Genomic DNA, 14,230 nt, shown 5'->3' on the forward strand with positions numbered 1-14,230 from the left:
TTTCAGGGCTCTTAAAATACTTTTCTTGGTTCATTTATCTCAAAGCAAAATTGTATTTACTGTCTCTTGAGTATTCCTGATCGCCAATCTTTTTGTAGTAAGGGAGACGTCAATTCTACCAAAAGGTGTTTTTATAGGAAAGTATCCATGCAGGAGTGGAGTTTTTTAGATAATACTTTTCATTCTATGCATGCAGATGTTGTTTTTGAATAATGCATCATTTATTTGACATATAAAGAGAGAAAAGAAGCATATTGCTAAAGAAAATAACTTGATTCTTTATGCAACTGCTTTCATGGAGCACGGAAGAAAATAGTACACAGCTTGCCTAAAAGCAGAGGTTCACATGTGGCTGAAAACTATTGGCTCCTCTTCCTCACTCACATGACCTTAAGCCTTGAAACCCACATTTTCTTTGGTAGCTATGGCTCAGATGCTGATGACCCATTTACTCCCAGGAAGAGAAATAGTAACTCCAAATTCTTCAACACTAGGGGATCAAGTACAGATGAGATGTCTTGTGAATGTAACAGAAACATAAACTCATGCTGACTTGTTGCATTGTTTTAATTGCATAGACCAGTTAGCCAACCAATACACTTTCAACAAGTTCTGCAGAAAAGTGAACTTTGGCTACAGCAATGATTGCTGCAAAGGCTAACCACAGAATACATTTGGGAAGAGCTTCATAAAGATCTGGCTGTCAGTCTTTTGAGGTAGACCAGACAGGAAACACAGCTGGACAAGCTAACTTCACTTTATCATAAAGTTACATTAACAGAATCCTGCAAGTGTGACCTTCCTTTGGCTGTGTCTCTTTGTAAGAGGAGCCAATATTCTCCTAAGGTCATTTCTGCTCACCATTAAACAGGAGGAAATGACATTTTCCAGGCTTCCCAGATCCTTCTCCATTATTACCGAGCCACAACTGTCAATTCTACACCGAATCCATTCTTCTCTTTCCTTGAGCTCTAAATGTTTACATTTACATGGCCAGCATTGTTAAGGAATGGGATTAATTAGTGAGGACTTTTCCAGTGCATGGACAGTGTGCCTAATAAATCAAAAGTTAATGAATCAGACTTGCACAATCTATTTCTCTCAGCCAACCTGAAGAACATAACTATCTTATTTTATTTTGTAACAATAAATTGCCATACTTGCCAAAGTCTAAGTAAGCAATACTTATTTGTGAAAACAATCTAAATGCTGAACTGCCTTATTTAAGATTCCGTCTGTGTTTCCTGTGTTTTATTCCTTATCTTCCCATCCCACCAAATACTCAGTTCCTCTCAGCCCGTCTTTCATAGTTACAACAAGGGAGATTATTTGAGGCAGCAAAAAAGATAGTTTCTTTATCTGCAGAAGAAAAGAAAAACACCCCTCTCCATTCAAATGCCAACAATACTGATTCTAACACTTGATTAACTTTGGACTCATCCTCATGTTCTCCTGCCTGCAAAATGTGCCCCTGTACAATAGCTGTTTATATGACATATCCTGAACACGTTGTCTGAATCTCATCCTAAACTAAAGGCTGCTTATATTTAGCTGATCCAATATTAGTGTTTTCCATCTTCCCCCAATTCAGTTTTTATTGTGAACATGATGCAGGACAGCTTGTCCATAAGGTGGATGATGTGGACAAGATCTGCTCAGTTTCTATTATCTACTTTTGGCAGATGCAGGAATATCCCCTGCTCTCCAGATGTAGGCACTGACTATACTCTATGGCAGTAACGTCTAACCTTTTTGTCATCTTGTGCCAAAAGCATTGTGCGCATGTGCAACAGCGCATGGGTGTTCCTACACCCATAATGCAATGCGTGTGCGATCACCCCCACCACCTGCACTCCCCTGCCCTCACGCATGCGGCTTCTATAGAAGAATCTGTTCAAGAACAAACTTAACATTTTGTTCTGAAGCACATGCCAGATCTTACAGGTATCTAATATATACGGATTTAGCAAGCTTTTGAAGAAGCACTCAGCGTGGTGTTTTTTTTTAAAGGCGTAGAACTCTGAGCATGTACTTGTTAGGCCTGCAGCCATATTTTCTTGTGGCTCTCAGGCCTGCCACACTTTCTATTATTCTACTATGCATTTTCTATTGTGGGAAAATGGGCAGATGGTATGGAATTACCCTATTTTTTTGGAGTATAAGACACACTGGAATATAAGACGCACCAAGGTTTTGAAGAGGCAATTTAAAAAAAAAGTTTTTGCACTCTGCAAACCTCCCCAAAATGACCCGTTTTTTGCTAAAATGGGCCCGATTTTTGTAAAAAAAAGGGGCATGAATAGCCTTTAGGAGGCTTATAGAGTGCTCCTGGGGGCTGGCTCACCTCTGTCCTCCCCAGCCCCCAGGATCTCTCTGAAAGCTCCTAAAAGCTATAGGGGCGAGGGCGGGGTTTCGGGAGGCAAAAAATGCTGTATTCAGTGTATAAGATGCACCCAGATTTTCAGCCTTTTTTTTGAGGGAAAAAGGTGTGTCTTATACTCTGAAAAATACGGTAGATGATATGTAGCCATAACAAAATTCTTTCTAGAAAGCCAAGGTCATCGTTTGTCTCTGCACTGTGCACCTGACCAGAATTGGATGGGTGGAAGCTGCCAGCATGGAAGATTGGACCATGTGATGGACTTGTGGGTGTGGGAGCAAGATCTTGAACTTCCAACTGGGTGGGAAAACCAGGAAGCCTTCAGATTCAGGTATGAATTCCAGATGTGCCAACATGGCTCTCTTAATAAATTGGAACTTTGAGCAATACTTTGCCTTGGACTCTGATTTACTTTTGGATGCTATTTGGAACCCTGACAGTATTATTCCTGAACTTCACAGATAAATTTAAGCTGAAAACAGAGAATGATTCTCCCACCAATGAATGTATTGCAAGTGTTCCACTGTTTCTGTCATAAATGGGTTTCACGTGGCAATCTACTATTTTCCCAACTATGTCATTGAGAGAGAACAGGACTTGGTAAATCAGGGCAGCATAACTTATATACCAGCATGCTTTTCTGCCAGTTCATGGACTGAAGGGAAGCATTTTAACAAAGCCATATGCAATGAGGCCTTTAGGGCACAAATGAATAGCAATCCCTGGAGATTTTCCTTGCCCCTTTCTGGGCTCCCTGGCCACATAATTTTTATTTTTAATAAGAAGGAAAAATTAAATGGGAAATTGGCTTCTCCAAATCAAAATACCAGCCCCTAGCATCATCTTTATTCAAATTACCCCAGGATCTTTATAGCCTAAAATAAACCCCCACACCACCAGCCCAAAAATTAGCTGGGTATAGATTATGAGGAAGAAAAGATACAGGGAAAGAGGCGGCTGGAAGCATTTTACCTACTGGTAAAAGGATGTTTTACGAGTGTCCCTTTACACCAAGGCAACATTTTTCTAAATGGGAATTCTCCACCCCCAGCAGCCATTTGCAAGAGAGTCAGGCACATGTCCTCAAAACTCTAAATGTACCAAACAGTTCCAAATGACTGCCTATGCTCACCTAGACTACTCATGTTTTTTGGTGCTTAAAGTATAGAGTAGAATAAAGTAAAGTATAAAGACGGCAGTTTCTGAGCTTCAGAAAACGGCCTTTTCATTTTCCCATCTATTTTAAAGGGAGCACTGGAAATCTCTACTTGTAATCTGGTTTTTTGCATGGAAGGACTAAAGAAATAAATAGTATTATGGAACATTCCCTTCCTACTTTGTTCAGTTCCAAAATACAGTGGTTAAACATAGACAATTTTGAATGGTCTCTACCCAGAACAAAATAGACGTGGTTTTTCCAGGCATGGACCAAACCATGTACATTATATTTGGCAGAGATGCCCCATGGTTGGAGATAGTGAGAGTGGAACATAAGGGAAGATTAGCAGAAGGAATGCCCAGGGAAGATTGGGTGGGTAGGGGGGTTTGGGTATACAAGTAGTCCTTGACTTACAACCACAATTGAGCCCCCAAATTCAGTTGCTTAGCAAGACTGTTGGTAAGTGAATTTTGCCCCGTTTTATGACCTTTCTTGCCATAGTTGTTATGTGAATCAGTGCAGCTAAGTTAGTAACATGATTGCTAAGTGAATCTGGTTTCCCCATGGACTATCAGAAGGTGACAAAAAGTGATCACATGACCCCTGGATACTTCAACTGTCATAGATATGAGTCAGTTGCCAAGTGTTTGAATTTTGATCACGTAACAGAGGGGATGCTGCAACAGTCGTGTGTGAAAAACAGTCATAAGTCGCTTTTTTCAGTGAAGCTGCAACTTTGACCAGTCACTAAATGTAGTGGTTGCAAGAATTCAGGGTGACAAAGGATAGGCAAGGGGAAGAAAGATGGTTGGCATGTGACTGCATAGGAGCTGGAAGAGAGTGTATTAAGATCTAACACCTTTGTATCACTGTCCCTGCAAGACTGTTATGGACTCTGCCTTAATGGAAATCCAGAATAATCAAAACATTCTGAGTTTCAGTCCAGTTGAACCATGACCTGACTAGAATGGTTTGGCCAAATTTGCAAGCTGTTGTATGTTCCTAACCCCGTACTTTTAATTTCATACAAGAATATGGATGTTTCACCTCAGATGAAATCATACAAGCATTTGTACCAAGTTCCTCATCTGTGGTAGTTTGATGCTGTGGGCTTTTTTTTTCTATTGGCTTTCTCCTGTGTGCCAGAAGGCCACATTAATTGAAAGTTGGAACAGCAGCAGTTCCTTCTATCATTTATCTTTGAAGAGGAAATGGAAAAATGTGTTTTTTAACGACATTTCCTCTCAGAAACTTGCTCCTAGATATGCTGTGACCAGTTTTAGACCGTGAAAACAAATTTCAGGAGTGCATTATTAGGTTGTGTATGTAAATAGGAATTTCAATTGCCAGAAGAAAAGTTTAGATGTTTCACCTGATGAGCAAATGTACAAAATAAAATGGAAGCTTCAGCCCGACAGCCTGAGTTTATTTGGAAACAGGTTGGACTAAATTCAAGAAAAATATATATATGCCTAAGTACATATTACTGATCAGACTGTAATTGAATTTAATTAGAACAATTGTAATTCCAAAAAACTCCACTCTGCATGTGCTATTTTTTGAAAAGTACAAATTTTAAGAACTGTGAACCCTTCTGCTGGAGTTCAGTAACCTCTGAAGGACCACAGGTGGCCCATTTCTGATGAAGTTACATTTCCTGCCAATTCACTAGTGTTTTCTTTTTTGTCCTCAAGAGCACAAAGAGCCGCTTACTGCCAAGCCAGTGAAGCTGATATTTAGCATTCTTTGATCCTCAATAGCACCAACTTGCAAGACAATTTCTTACTTTTAACAGGCGCAGTGGTCTGAACATTCTTGCGTTTCTCTGGTGGTGGAGGAATAAGAGGAGTGGCACGGCATGGCTGCGCAGAAATCTAGAAGAAAGCATTTTAGAACAATGCATGTCATCAGCGAGAGCAATGGTAATGTGTCAAAAACATTCATTCCTAGGCAGCAGCAAATTTGTCCTAATAGTGCTTTTTTCATTTCTTAAAGATGCCTCTAGAGGATAGCGTTAATCATCAGTCTCCTGTTTGAGCCTAGCAGAACCTCGGAATGTGTGTTGCCTCCCTCCCTCCTTTAAGACAGAAAAAGCTGCATGTTTAATTGCTATGTTCAGCAGAGCGCCAGATTCCTGTTGCACAGACCTGTCAAACACATGCACTCTCTATTGCTCTCAGCCCCTTTGCAGAGGCAGCAAGCCATGTGCACATTAGAGGCACTGGGAGTGATCCATGCAACAAATTATCCTTGTGAAAGGATAAAGACAAAAGCTCGAGCCATGCAGCTTTCCTTCATGTTAATGCATCCAGAGGTTTTTTTTTAAACTTAGACTAGGAAAAGCATCTCAGGGTAGGAAAGGGCCATTTACGATGGCATCCTTCCTTGAAGAGGCTCGTGAGAAGAAAAGTGGTGTGCAGGGTTTCCTCTAATGACTCCACTTCTCAAATCTTACACTTTTTATGGAAGCAAAGAGGGTTAGGAATATTGACTGCAAGTCTTGCCCTCTTATTTGGAGGGAAGGGATGACAGCAAGATGGGCTGGATGTTTCCCTCTGGCACTTTGTCCTTTGTCTCGGGAGCAGTGAAACAACATAATATGAACCCTTACCCCTACAATGATATACGTTCTTGTGTGAATGTGCAGCACAGTCTGTTTCTCAGACAACATGTTGGGATGCATTTAACATCTCAGTCAGCTTAAGTTCACTCAGAAAGGTAGTCCTCGGGTTATGATGACTCATTCAAAAACTGTTCAAACTTAATAAAGAGTGTTGTATGAGGCAGACTTATAGCAATAGCAATAGCAGTTAGACTTATATACTGCTTCATAGGGCTTTCAGCCCTCTCTAAGCGGTTTACAGAGTCAGCATGTCGCCCCCACAGTCTGGGTCCTCATTTCATCCACCTCGGAAGGATGGAAGGCTGAGTCAACCTTGAGCCGGTGAGATTAGAACCGCTGAACTGGAGATAACAGTCAGCTGAAGTGGCCTGCAGTACTGCACCCTAACCACTGCGCCACCTCGGCTCTTATGACTAGTCCTCAGAGTTCCAGGTGTGGCTGTACATTTCCCCCCCCCCCCTAATTGTAACCCAGGCAACAGCACTGCAGCAAGCTGTGGTCACATGACTGCGATTTCTGAAATTCCCTGCCTGTTTCCCACAAGCGAAGTCAACGGAGAAAGCCAGCAGGAAGTTGGAAGTCACAGCCATGCAAGGTTTTTCCTTAAGAATCCATGCAGTCTTCATTTAACAACTGCAACCAGGATTGCTGGAACTGTTGCTGCTAAATGGCATGGACTAGTGATGCCACACCTGACGATGATTGTGTTGCTTAGCAATGTCAAATCCAGGCCCATCTGATGTCATGACCCAAGGACTTACCTGCACATTTTTTTTTGACACTGATAGGATTTTGCTATACACCTCTGCTGGGATAAAGGAGTAATTAAGATGATTTAACCCAAGTGGGTTGATGGATCTCGATGCTTTTCTGAATGTAACTTCACAAATTTCCAGCCTGGTTTGTTATCAGTACTGATAAACCTGGCCAATTTGTGACATATGATGCTCACCCAGATGATTCCTAAATGCCTTCTTCCCTCCATTCCATCACATTGCATCTTGGGTCACCAGACTGTTGAAATGGATGAAGCAGACTGATAGTAGGCTTGAGTACTGTTTCAGAGAATCTGGATACAATTTGATTTTAACATGGATTTGCGTTCTCCCCAAAGCCTGCTTACAATCCTATTTTGTGGCAGTGGATGTAGCAGAGAGTGTTTTCTTCTTTTCCACCTCTGTTGCATTTGCACTGAAGAGTTCTGCAAAAGCTTTTCAATGTTGCACAATATTTCTTCCATTAAGATGTAGAGGGAAGGGAACCAGAACAGATGAGAGCAATTTTCCATCATTTTTGTACAAAAGATTGAATTTACCGCAGATTCTAGTATTGGGGCTGATTCTACTCCCTTTTCATATGGATTTTTTAAAATTGCTTATACATCTTGATGATGTGGACAGAGGATGTGGAAAAGTTAAGGCCCACCATCTGTTTGCTCAACACTTTCCCCACCTGGTTAACTAATTAGTCACACTGGAATCACTCATGGTTACCAGAAATGATTAATGACTTCTTCAGCAAGGAAAGTCTTGCCACTTACTTAAAAAAGAAAGTTATGTGACCTTTACTGAAAAGCCCTTTTTGCACCTCAAAGAGTTTTGTAATTATAAGCCAGGCTCTAATATTCCATTTCTCAATAAGATGGTTGAGAAAATGATAACCTTCCAGTTCAAGGTGAATAATGAAAGTGATTACCCAGCGAATGAGGTACATTGGAAATTAGGTGAGGAGAAATACAACATTGGTATGGAGGAGTACACTGGTATGAGGAAGATATGTATTAGTCATGAGTTTGGCCAAAAAAAAAAAAACCAGGACAAGATGATTGCCCACCTTGATTCTCTTGGGTATAAGAGAGAATGAAATCAAAATTCTGTCAGGCTTTCTGTCACCTTTTATAAAAATAAAACAGACTTCCCGTAGTTCCTATTTCCTGATCTGGCCTACTTTAAAGGGCTGTTATTTGCTATCCCTCAGGCACTTCTTGGCACCTTTCAACACCTCTGATGGAGTTGGACATCTTGAGAATTTGTGCCTTAGGGAAATTGTTTTGCACAGAAATTCCAGTCTTTCTTGCCAGGTCTCACCAAAATGGTGGTGCTATGGTGCCCCAAAAAGCTCTATCATAACGTTCGGTTCAACATCTACTGGAAACCATCGGGTAGATTATTTGGAACTTATTTAGAACTTTGGAACAGAGTGCCATCACTATGCTTGTGCCAACCAACTCTATTACTTTTTTTATTTAATTTCACAGGAACAATCAACACCCTTCACTTGAGCTTGATAATGGGCAGGATGAAGGAGAACAAAATTAAATTAAATTCAGAGTGGTGCTGTTGGTAAGGAGAAAACTGGATTCAGAGATGGATGTAGGTGGATGTAGCTGCCCCATAAGAGCAGCTTTGCACGTTGGGACTTCTCCTTGACTCCGGCTATCAAGATATACAAATGATGGCTGGATCAAAAAAACCTATCTACAAAACTATAGCCAGCTAGGACCCTCTCCTCTTGAGCCAGTTGGATTTAGTGACTTGGAGCTGTTTTCTCAGAGCACTTCACAATATATACTAACACATCACAATATATACTAATGCAATTTTTATATTATATATTTGGGCTGGGCGTGTTTACAATAGGTTGATTCTTTCCAATAAATGCATTTCATGTCTAGAAAAGGATGATATGTGTGGTCCCACTAATTATTGGATAGGTATAGTGGATGTAGGTGTAATTTTTCTTCCTTATTTTAATGTTGGATTTTTATTGCTTTTAATCCTCATTCCTCAGAAGCTACAACTGGTCCAGAATGCAGTGGTGCAAGCAGCAATGGGCAAGCCACACTATACCCATGGGTTCCCAATGCTTTATGAACCAAACTGGTTGATGACTGGCTTACATGTACAATTCAAAGTGTACGGCCTTCATGGCATAGGGCCGGGATGGCGAACCTATGGCACGCGTGCCACAGATGTCACGTGGAGCCATTTGTCAGGGCACGTGAGGCGCTGAGTTCACCCTTTTTTAAAGCCATTTTTTGCCCTCCCCAGGCTCCAGAGGCTTTATAGGAGCCTAGGGAGGGAGAAAAGAGCCTCCCCCGCCCCCCATGGAGGCCCTCCAGAGGCTTCATGAGCTTCCCTGAAGCCTCCAGAGCGCAAAAAACCGACCCTATGGGCAAATCGGAAGTTTGGGAATGGACTTCTGGTTTGCTTGGAGGGTCGTTTTGAGCACTCCAGAGGCTTCAGGGACCTTCAGGAGGCTTCCCTGAAGCCTCCGGAGAAGTCAAAACGACCCTCTGAGCAAACCGGAAGTCACGTCCGGTTTGCTCGGACGGTTGTTTTAAGCACTCCGAAGGCTTCAGGGACCTTGAGGAAGCTGACTTCTGGTTTGCTTGGACGGTTGTTTTGACTGCTCCGGAGGCTTCAGGAAAGCCTCCCGAAGGTCCCTGAAGCCTCCGGAGGGCCTCCGGGGGTGCGGGGGAGGCTGTTTTCACCCTCCCCAGGCTCCTATAAAGCCTCTGGAGCCTGGGGAGGGCGAAAAAAGCATGCAAAAAGTGGGGGGTATGTCGCGCATTGCATTATGGGTGTGGCATGCCCACACACGACCCCCCTGTGCTCCCCCCACTTATGGCACGCGAGCCAAAAAAGGTTCGCCATCGCTGGCATAGGGCCTAGTTATTTGAGGGACCATCTGTCTCCCATAGTCTCTGCCTGTCCAGTAACATTGGACAGAATGGATATGCTCCAGGTGCCTTTGATTAAACAGGGCCATCTATCAGCTACCTTCTCTGTTGCAGCACCTGCCTTCTGAAACAGCTTCTCCCAGAGATGCATATGGTTGTCACCCTGCTAATATTTTGAATGTCCTTGAAAACCTGGCTGTTCTCCTAGGTCTTGAGGTAGAATGGTTCAACTGAGTCCATGTTGGTTATCTTTTGCTTGCTTGTATGATTTTTTCTTCTGATTCTTTTTCTATTTTTTTGCTTTTTGAAAGTTTAAGCTGCCCGTTATTATCTGGAGTCTAAATTTAAATTTAATAAAATAAATTAATAAAACGAGAAGCACTAGAGTCAGACAGCATTTCCTTCTGTCCATTTTCTTTCCCTTTTATCAACCCAGTATAAAAACCTTCATCTATGACACCAGATCAGCAGTCATATTCTCAAACGGTTGCAATCTTAAGAATGTGTAATCTCAGGCTGATCATGTCCCTATGAGCTAGAAATGTCTTTTGCGGAGAAAGAGTATATGTTTGTGTGGGTGGGTGTGTGCCCAAAGGTACCCAGATATCCTAATTGTATTTTGCTGAAGCCTGAATGCATGCTGGTCAAAAGTATATCCATTTTAAACCTATTTCCACAGCAACTTACCTGAAAAAACTGCCCTGTGTTAGCAAAGCATCTGGAGACAAGCATTTGCATCTAAGCACTCCAAATTCTTCAACCCTACTACCCTGTCTCAATGATTTTAACAGAAAGAAGAGATTTGTTGTCCTTCATATTCTTTTCTCAGAAGCAAAAAGTACTTAATTTAATCAGAAACAGGCTATTTAGAAAACAACCACAAAGATTAAACCTAACGCTAGGAAGTCATTTTTCAAATTAGAGGGAAGAGATTGAAGCTTAAAAATTATATCATCAACATACACACACACACACACACACACACACACACACACACACACACACACACCAAATACAAATATATTTCATCCTGATTCTGAGAACATCATCTATTTATCAAAGTGCAAAGCGTATTCTATTTGGAATACACTGAAGAGAGATTGGCCATAAATCCTTCACAAACTGGATTATAGGAAATTGTCTTCCTATTATTTGTCAATGCACTTATGCTTTGCTAGAGCTTCACTGATACAAAGGGATCATGACAGGGAATAGAGATGGGCAGAGGAGTTCTGCCTTTCATTTTTCTCCCCATGAAGAAATCTATCTAGCTTTTATCTTCTTTTCCAAAAAAAAGCCCAAAGGCTAAATGAGTTTATTTGTCTTGGGTGCAGATGTCAACACTCGAAAAAGAAGTTATTTTGGAAGGCGACAGGTCCTGTTCCATCAATTTCCATCAACATTAATTTCCCCATTCTGCTGTACCTCCAATCGTAGGAGCTTGCCTTCATTTAACTAAGACATAAGCTTGTCCCTTGGAGAGACTTATTTCCCTGCTATATCATTAACTTCAGAACTAACAAATATATATATGGAAAATAATGGGCACATAAAGCTCTTGTCACTTATTTATTAATCAAATTTATACAGCCACTCATCTTATCAAAGGCCACTGGCGGACACAACAGTAAATAAAACAGCCAATATAAACAGAAAAATCTAAAAAAAAAAATCACAGCAGTTAATAATAATAAAAACAAACATACTAACCCTGAGTGAAGGGAGGAAAGAAGTGGCCCCCTCAGTAGTTGAGTCGACAAGACAATCGGCTCCACTACTGGTTCCCTGGGAACCCCAGGCCTCTCAGTGTAACCAGGTCTTGATGGCCTTTTGAAAAATCAAAAGGGATGGGGCCAATCTAATTCCAGGGGGAAGGATGTTTCATAAGACAGGAGCCATAGCAGAGAAGGCTATCAGGAACAGATAGCCTCTGGTACTCTCAGCATGCCTACTGTGAGATCTAATGGGACCAGCTGATCTAACCGTGGACAGATTGTCTCTGTCTCACCTTTTCTGCACTCAGTTTTTAGTTTAAATTTAGTTTACTTTAACATTAGTAACAAAATATATGTAAGGCAGACTTTCCCAATCAGGTGCTCTCAGATGGGTTGAAATTATTGCATTCAGAATCCCCTCTCAGTCAGCCATACAACAGTTATCCCAATGAAGATTTGATAATCAGTAAAATCCTTCACATTTAACTAAGTCTTGGAGAGTATTGGCAGGAGAGGATGAGATAATAAACAGTAGCATACTAAAATATTTATTCCCGCAACACAGTCAATTCTTTAAAAGTGCATTGTGGTACTGTTGGATAGCTTGACAAATTCCACTCCTAGAGATATTTAAAAATCAGTAAACAAAATTCTACATCACCCCAGCCTAATCTAACATAAAACAGCCATCTTGTAAAACTCATCTTCTGCAATAATCGAAACATAAGAAGACGTCATGGCTGCCATTAATTTTTGACTGGTCTTAGACTGTAAGACTAAAGAAAACACTGTTCTCCATAAACTCACAAAACAGGTAGTCAGCAGGTGAACTTTTATGCCCTCAAAGAATCAAATGGAGTTCAAGATGTACAAAATTTATTAACACTCTAGTAGGGTAAAATGCAGCTTTTTACTCATTCCTTTTCCCTATTCATGATCAATATATAGAGTCAACAAGAAAAGAATACATCTTAACACCAGCCAAGTCATTGGTTTTGCATGCCTAGAGCAGGCTGGAGAAAATTTACAAATATGGCAAAGGCCTTACCTGGTAAAGGTCACCTTCTTCTCCCTGGATGTCTTTGTTAGGCAAACTGTGTTGTCGTTCATATCCAGTTCTGCAGACACCATTGGGTTGCCTAGCTAGGTCCAGATGGTGATCACTGGTGGATGGGGTCATTCCTTGAGTGGACGGTGAATGTCCTTTGCGGGAAACTGTTTCCTTTCGATGATGGATCAATTTTCTGATAACATAGCAAAGAATCACACTGAGAAAGTAAGTTTCAGGAATGTCCAATATATCGGCGATACAACGAGCTGAAATCTGTATATATAATGAGCATCTTTTTTAAAAAAATCAAGAAATAAATCAAGACTTTTCCTTTACCTATATGAAGTAAGGTATAGGAAACTAAGAAGCTCCTTATTACCCCTATGAGGAAATTCAGCTACAAAAGTTTAATGCTATAGGGATGGAGACAATCTGGTCATTTTTCAAATGTTACTGGATTTAATCACAATCAGCACGGCTAATGGTGAGGATGGATGAAAACTGGACTTTAACGGTATTTATAGCCCACAGATTCTTTTAGCTTTAGAGTACCACTTTTAGTTTAGATTACAGAGCATCTAGCGCCACTGTAAGCCATCGTGTTGTCAGTTAAGAGGATTTTTGAATTAGTGATATCATAATTTGAGTAATCATCAGAGAAATTTGTTTATATCAAATGTGATTCTCGAAAAGCTTCACATTCTTCTGCTCTATCAATGCATCCTCTCTTTAACTTGACTTTTCCTGCAGTCCATTTTTTCCTTTTCTTCTATAGCCTTTAATCTCATTCATCTGTAACTTTCTCTGGTTTATTTTCAGTGTACTACTGCTTTCTTACATTCGTTCGTACGTTCGTTCACTCACTCACTCACTCATTCATCTTGATATTTAATCATTCTGTTCCACTTTTCCACTCTTTCAAATGATGTTATGTCTTCACAAACCTTGATACTAGTCTGCAAATGAATATTCAATTCTTTGGAAACAAAGGCACTCCAAGGGGGAAACCAGATGTTAAAAAATAGAGACATCACCATACCATGTGACTTAAATAAAGTGTTACATGGAGAAAAGATGAATGAAAGAAAGAGAGAGCCAGCTCTGTATCTCTTATATTACCTAACATGGTTCTAATTATGACAATGTTTCAGATAACCATATTTTCATACTGTGCTGAATGTCCTTGTTTGTTTTACTTACTGAAGGACGTCCCTTTGTTCCAAGTTGTATTTTCCTCCATTCTTCATTGCCTCATTATGAATGGCTTCAATAGCTCTATCAATAGATTGCAGAACCACATCTTGTTCTAGCACCTAAGCAACACAACATATGCCACATTAAGCATATTCCTCTTCCCAACAAGGTTTATAAATAACAATATCGAATTGACAAATGTAGCCACCTTAAATCTGTCGCACAGGTAGCATCTGAAATATGCCCAATCATTTTGTAGTTATAACCCACAGTATTCATTTATAACAAAATCCATTTCCATTTACTACTTGATAAAGGTATTTGTTGGAAATTCTTTTGAAATAAACCGAATGAACCGGGTGGTATACAAAATGGCTTTTGTCTGTGTAAGATTTATTGGTAGAATAGAAAAAACATTTGTTCTGA

At 40.6% G+C, this 14,230-nt stretch overlaps 1 protein-coding gene across 2 annotated transcripts in view; it reads right to left on the reverse strand.

Annotated features, from left to right (window-relative positions):
- NCKIPSD (NCK interacting protein with SH3 domain) overlaps positions 1 to 14,230 on the reverse strand; it is a 103,345-nt gene that overhangs the window by 37,798 nt on the left and 51,317 nt on the right. Inside the window, exons 2-4 of one of the 2 annotated variants that reach the window (XM_087708994.1) lie at positions 13,811 to 13,923; positions 12,608 to 12,803; positions 5,326 to 5,413 (exon numbers count right to left, since the gene is read on the reverse strand). In XM_087708994.1, coding sequence (XP_087565120.1) covers positions 5,326 to 5,413; positions 12,608 to 12,803; positions 13,811 to 13,923 — 397 coding nt within the window. The remainder of the gene's footprint in view (positions 1 to 5,325; positions 5,414 to 12,607; positions 12,804 to 13,810; positions 13,924 to 14,230) is intronic. The other variant, XM_087708995.1, reaches the window with a different exon arrangement.

This window comes from Thamnophis sirtalis, unplaced genomic scaffold (genome assembly GCF_051295495.1).
Source record: "Thamnophis sirtalis isolate CommonGarterSnake01/CBP01778 unplaced genomic scaffold, rThaSir2_p1.2 scaffold_3, whole genome shotgun sequence".
NCBI classification, from domain to species: Eukaryota; Metazoa; Chordata; class Lepidosauria; order Squamata; family Natricidae; genus Thamnophis; species Thamnophis sirtalis.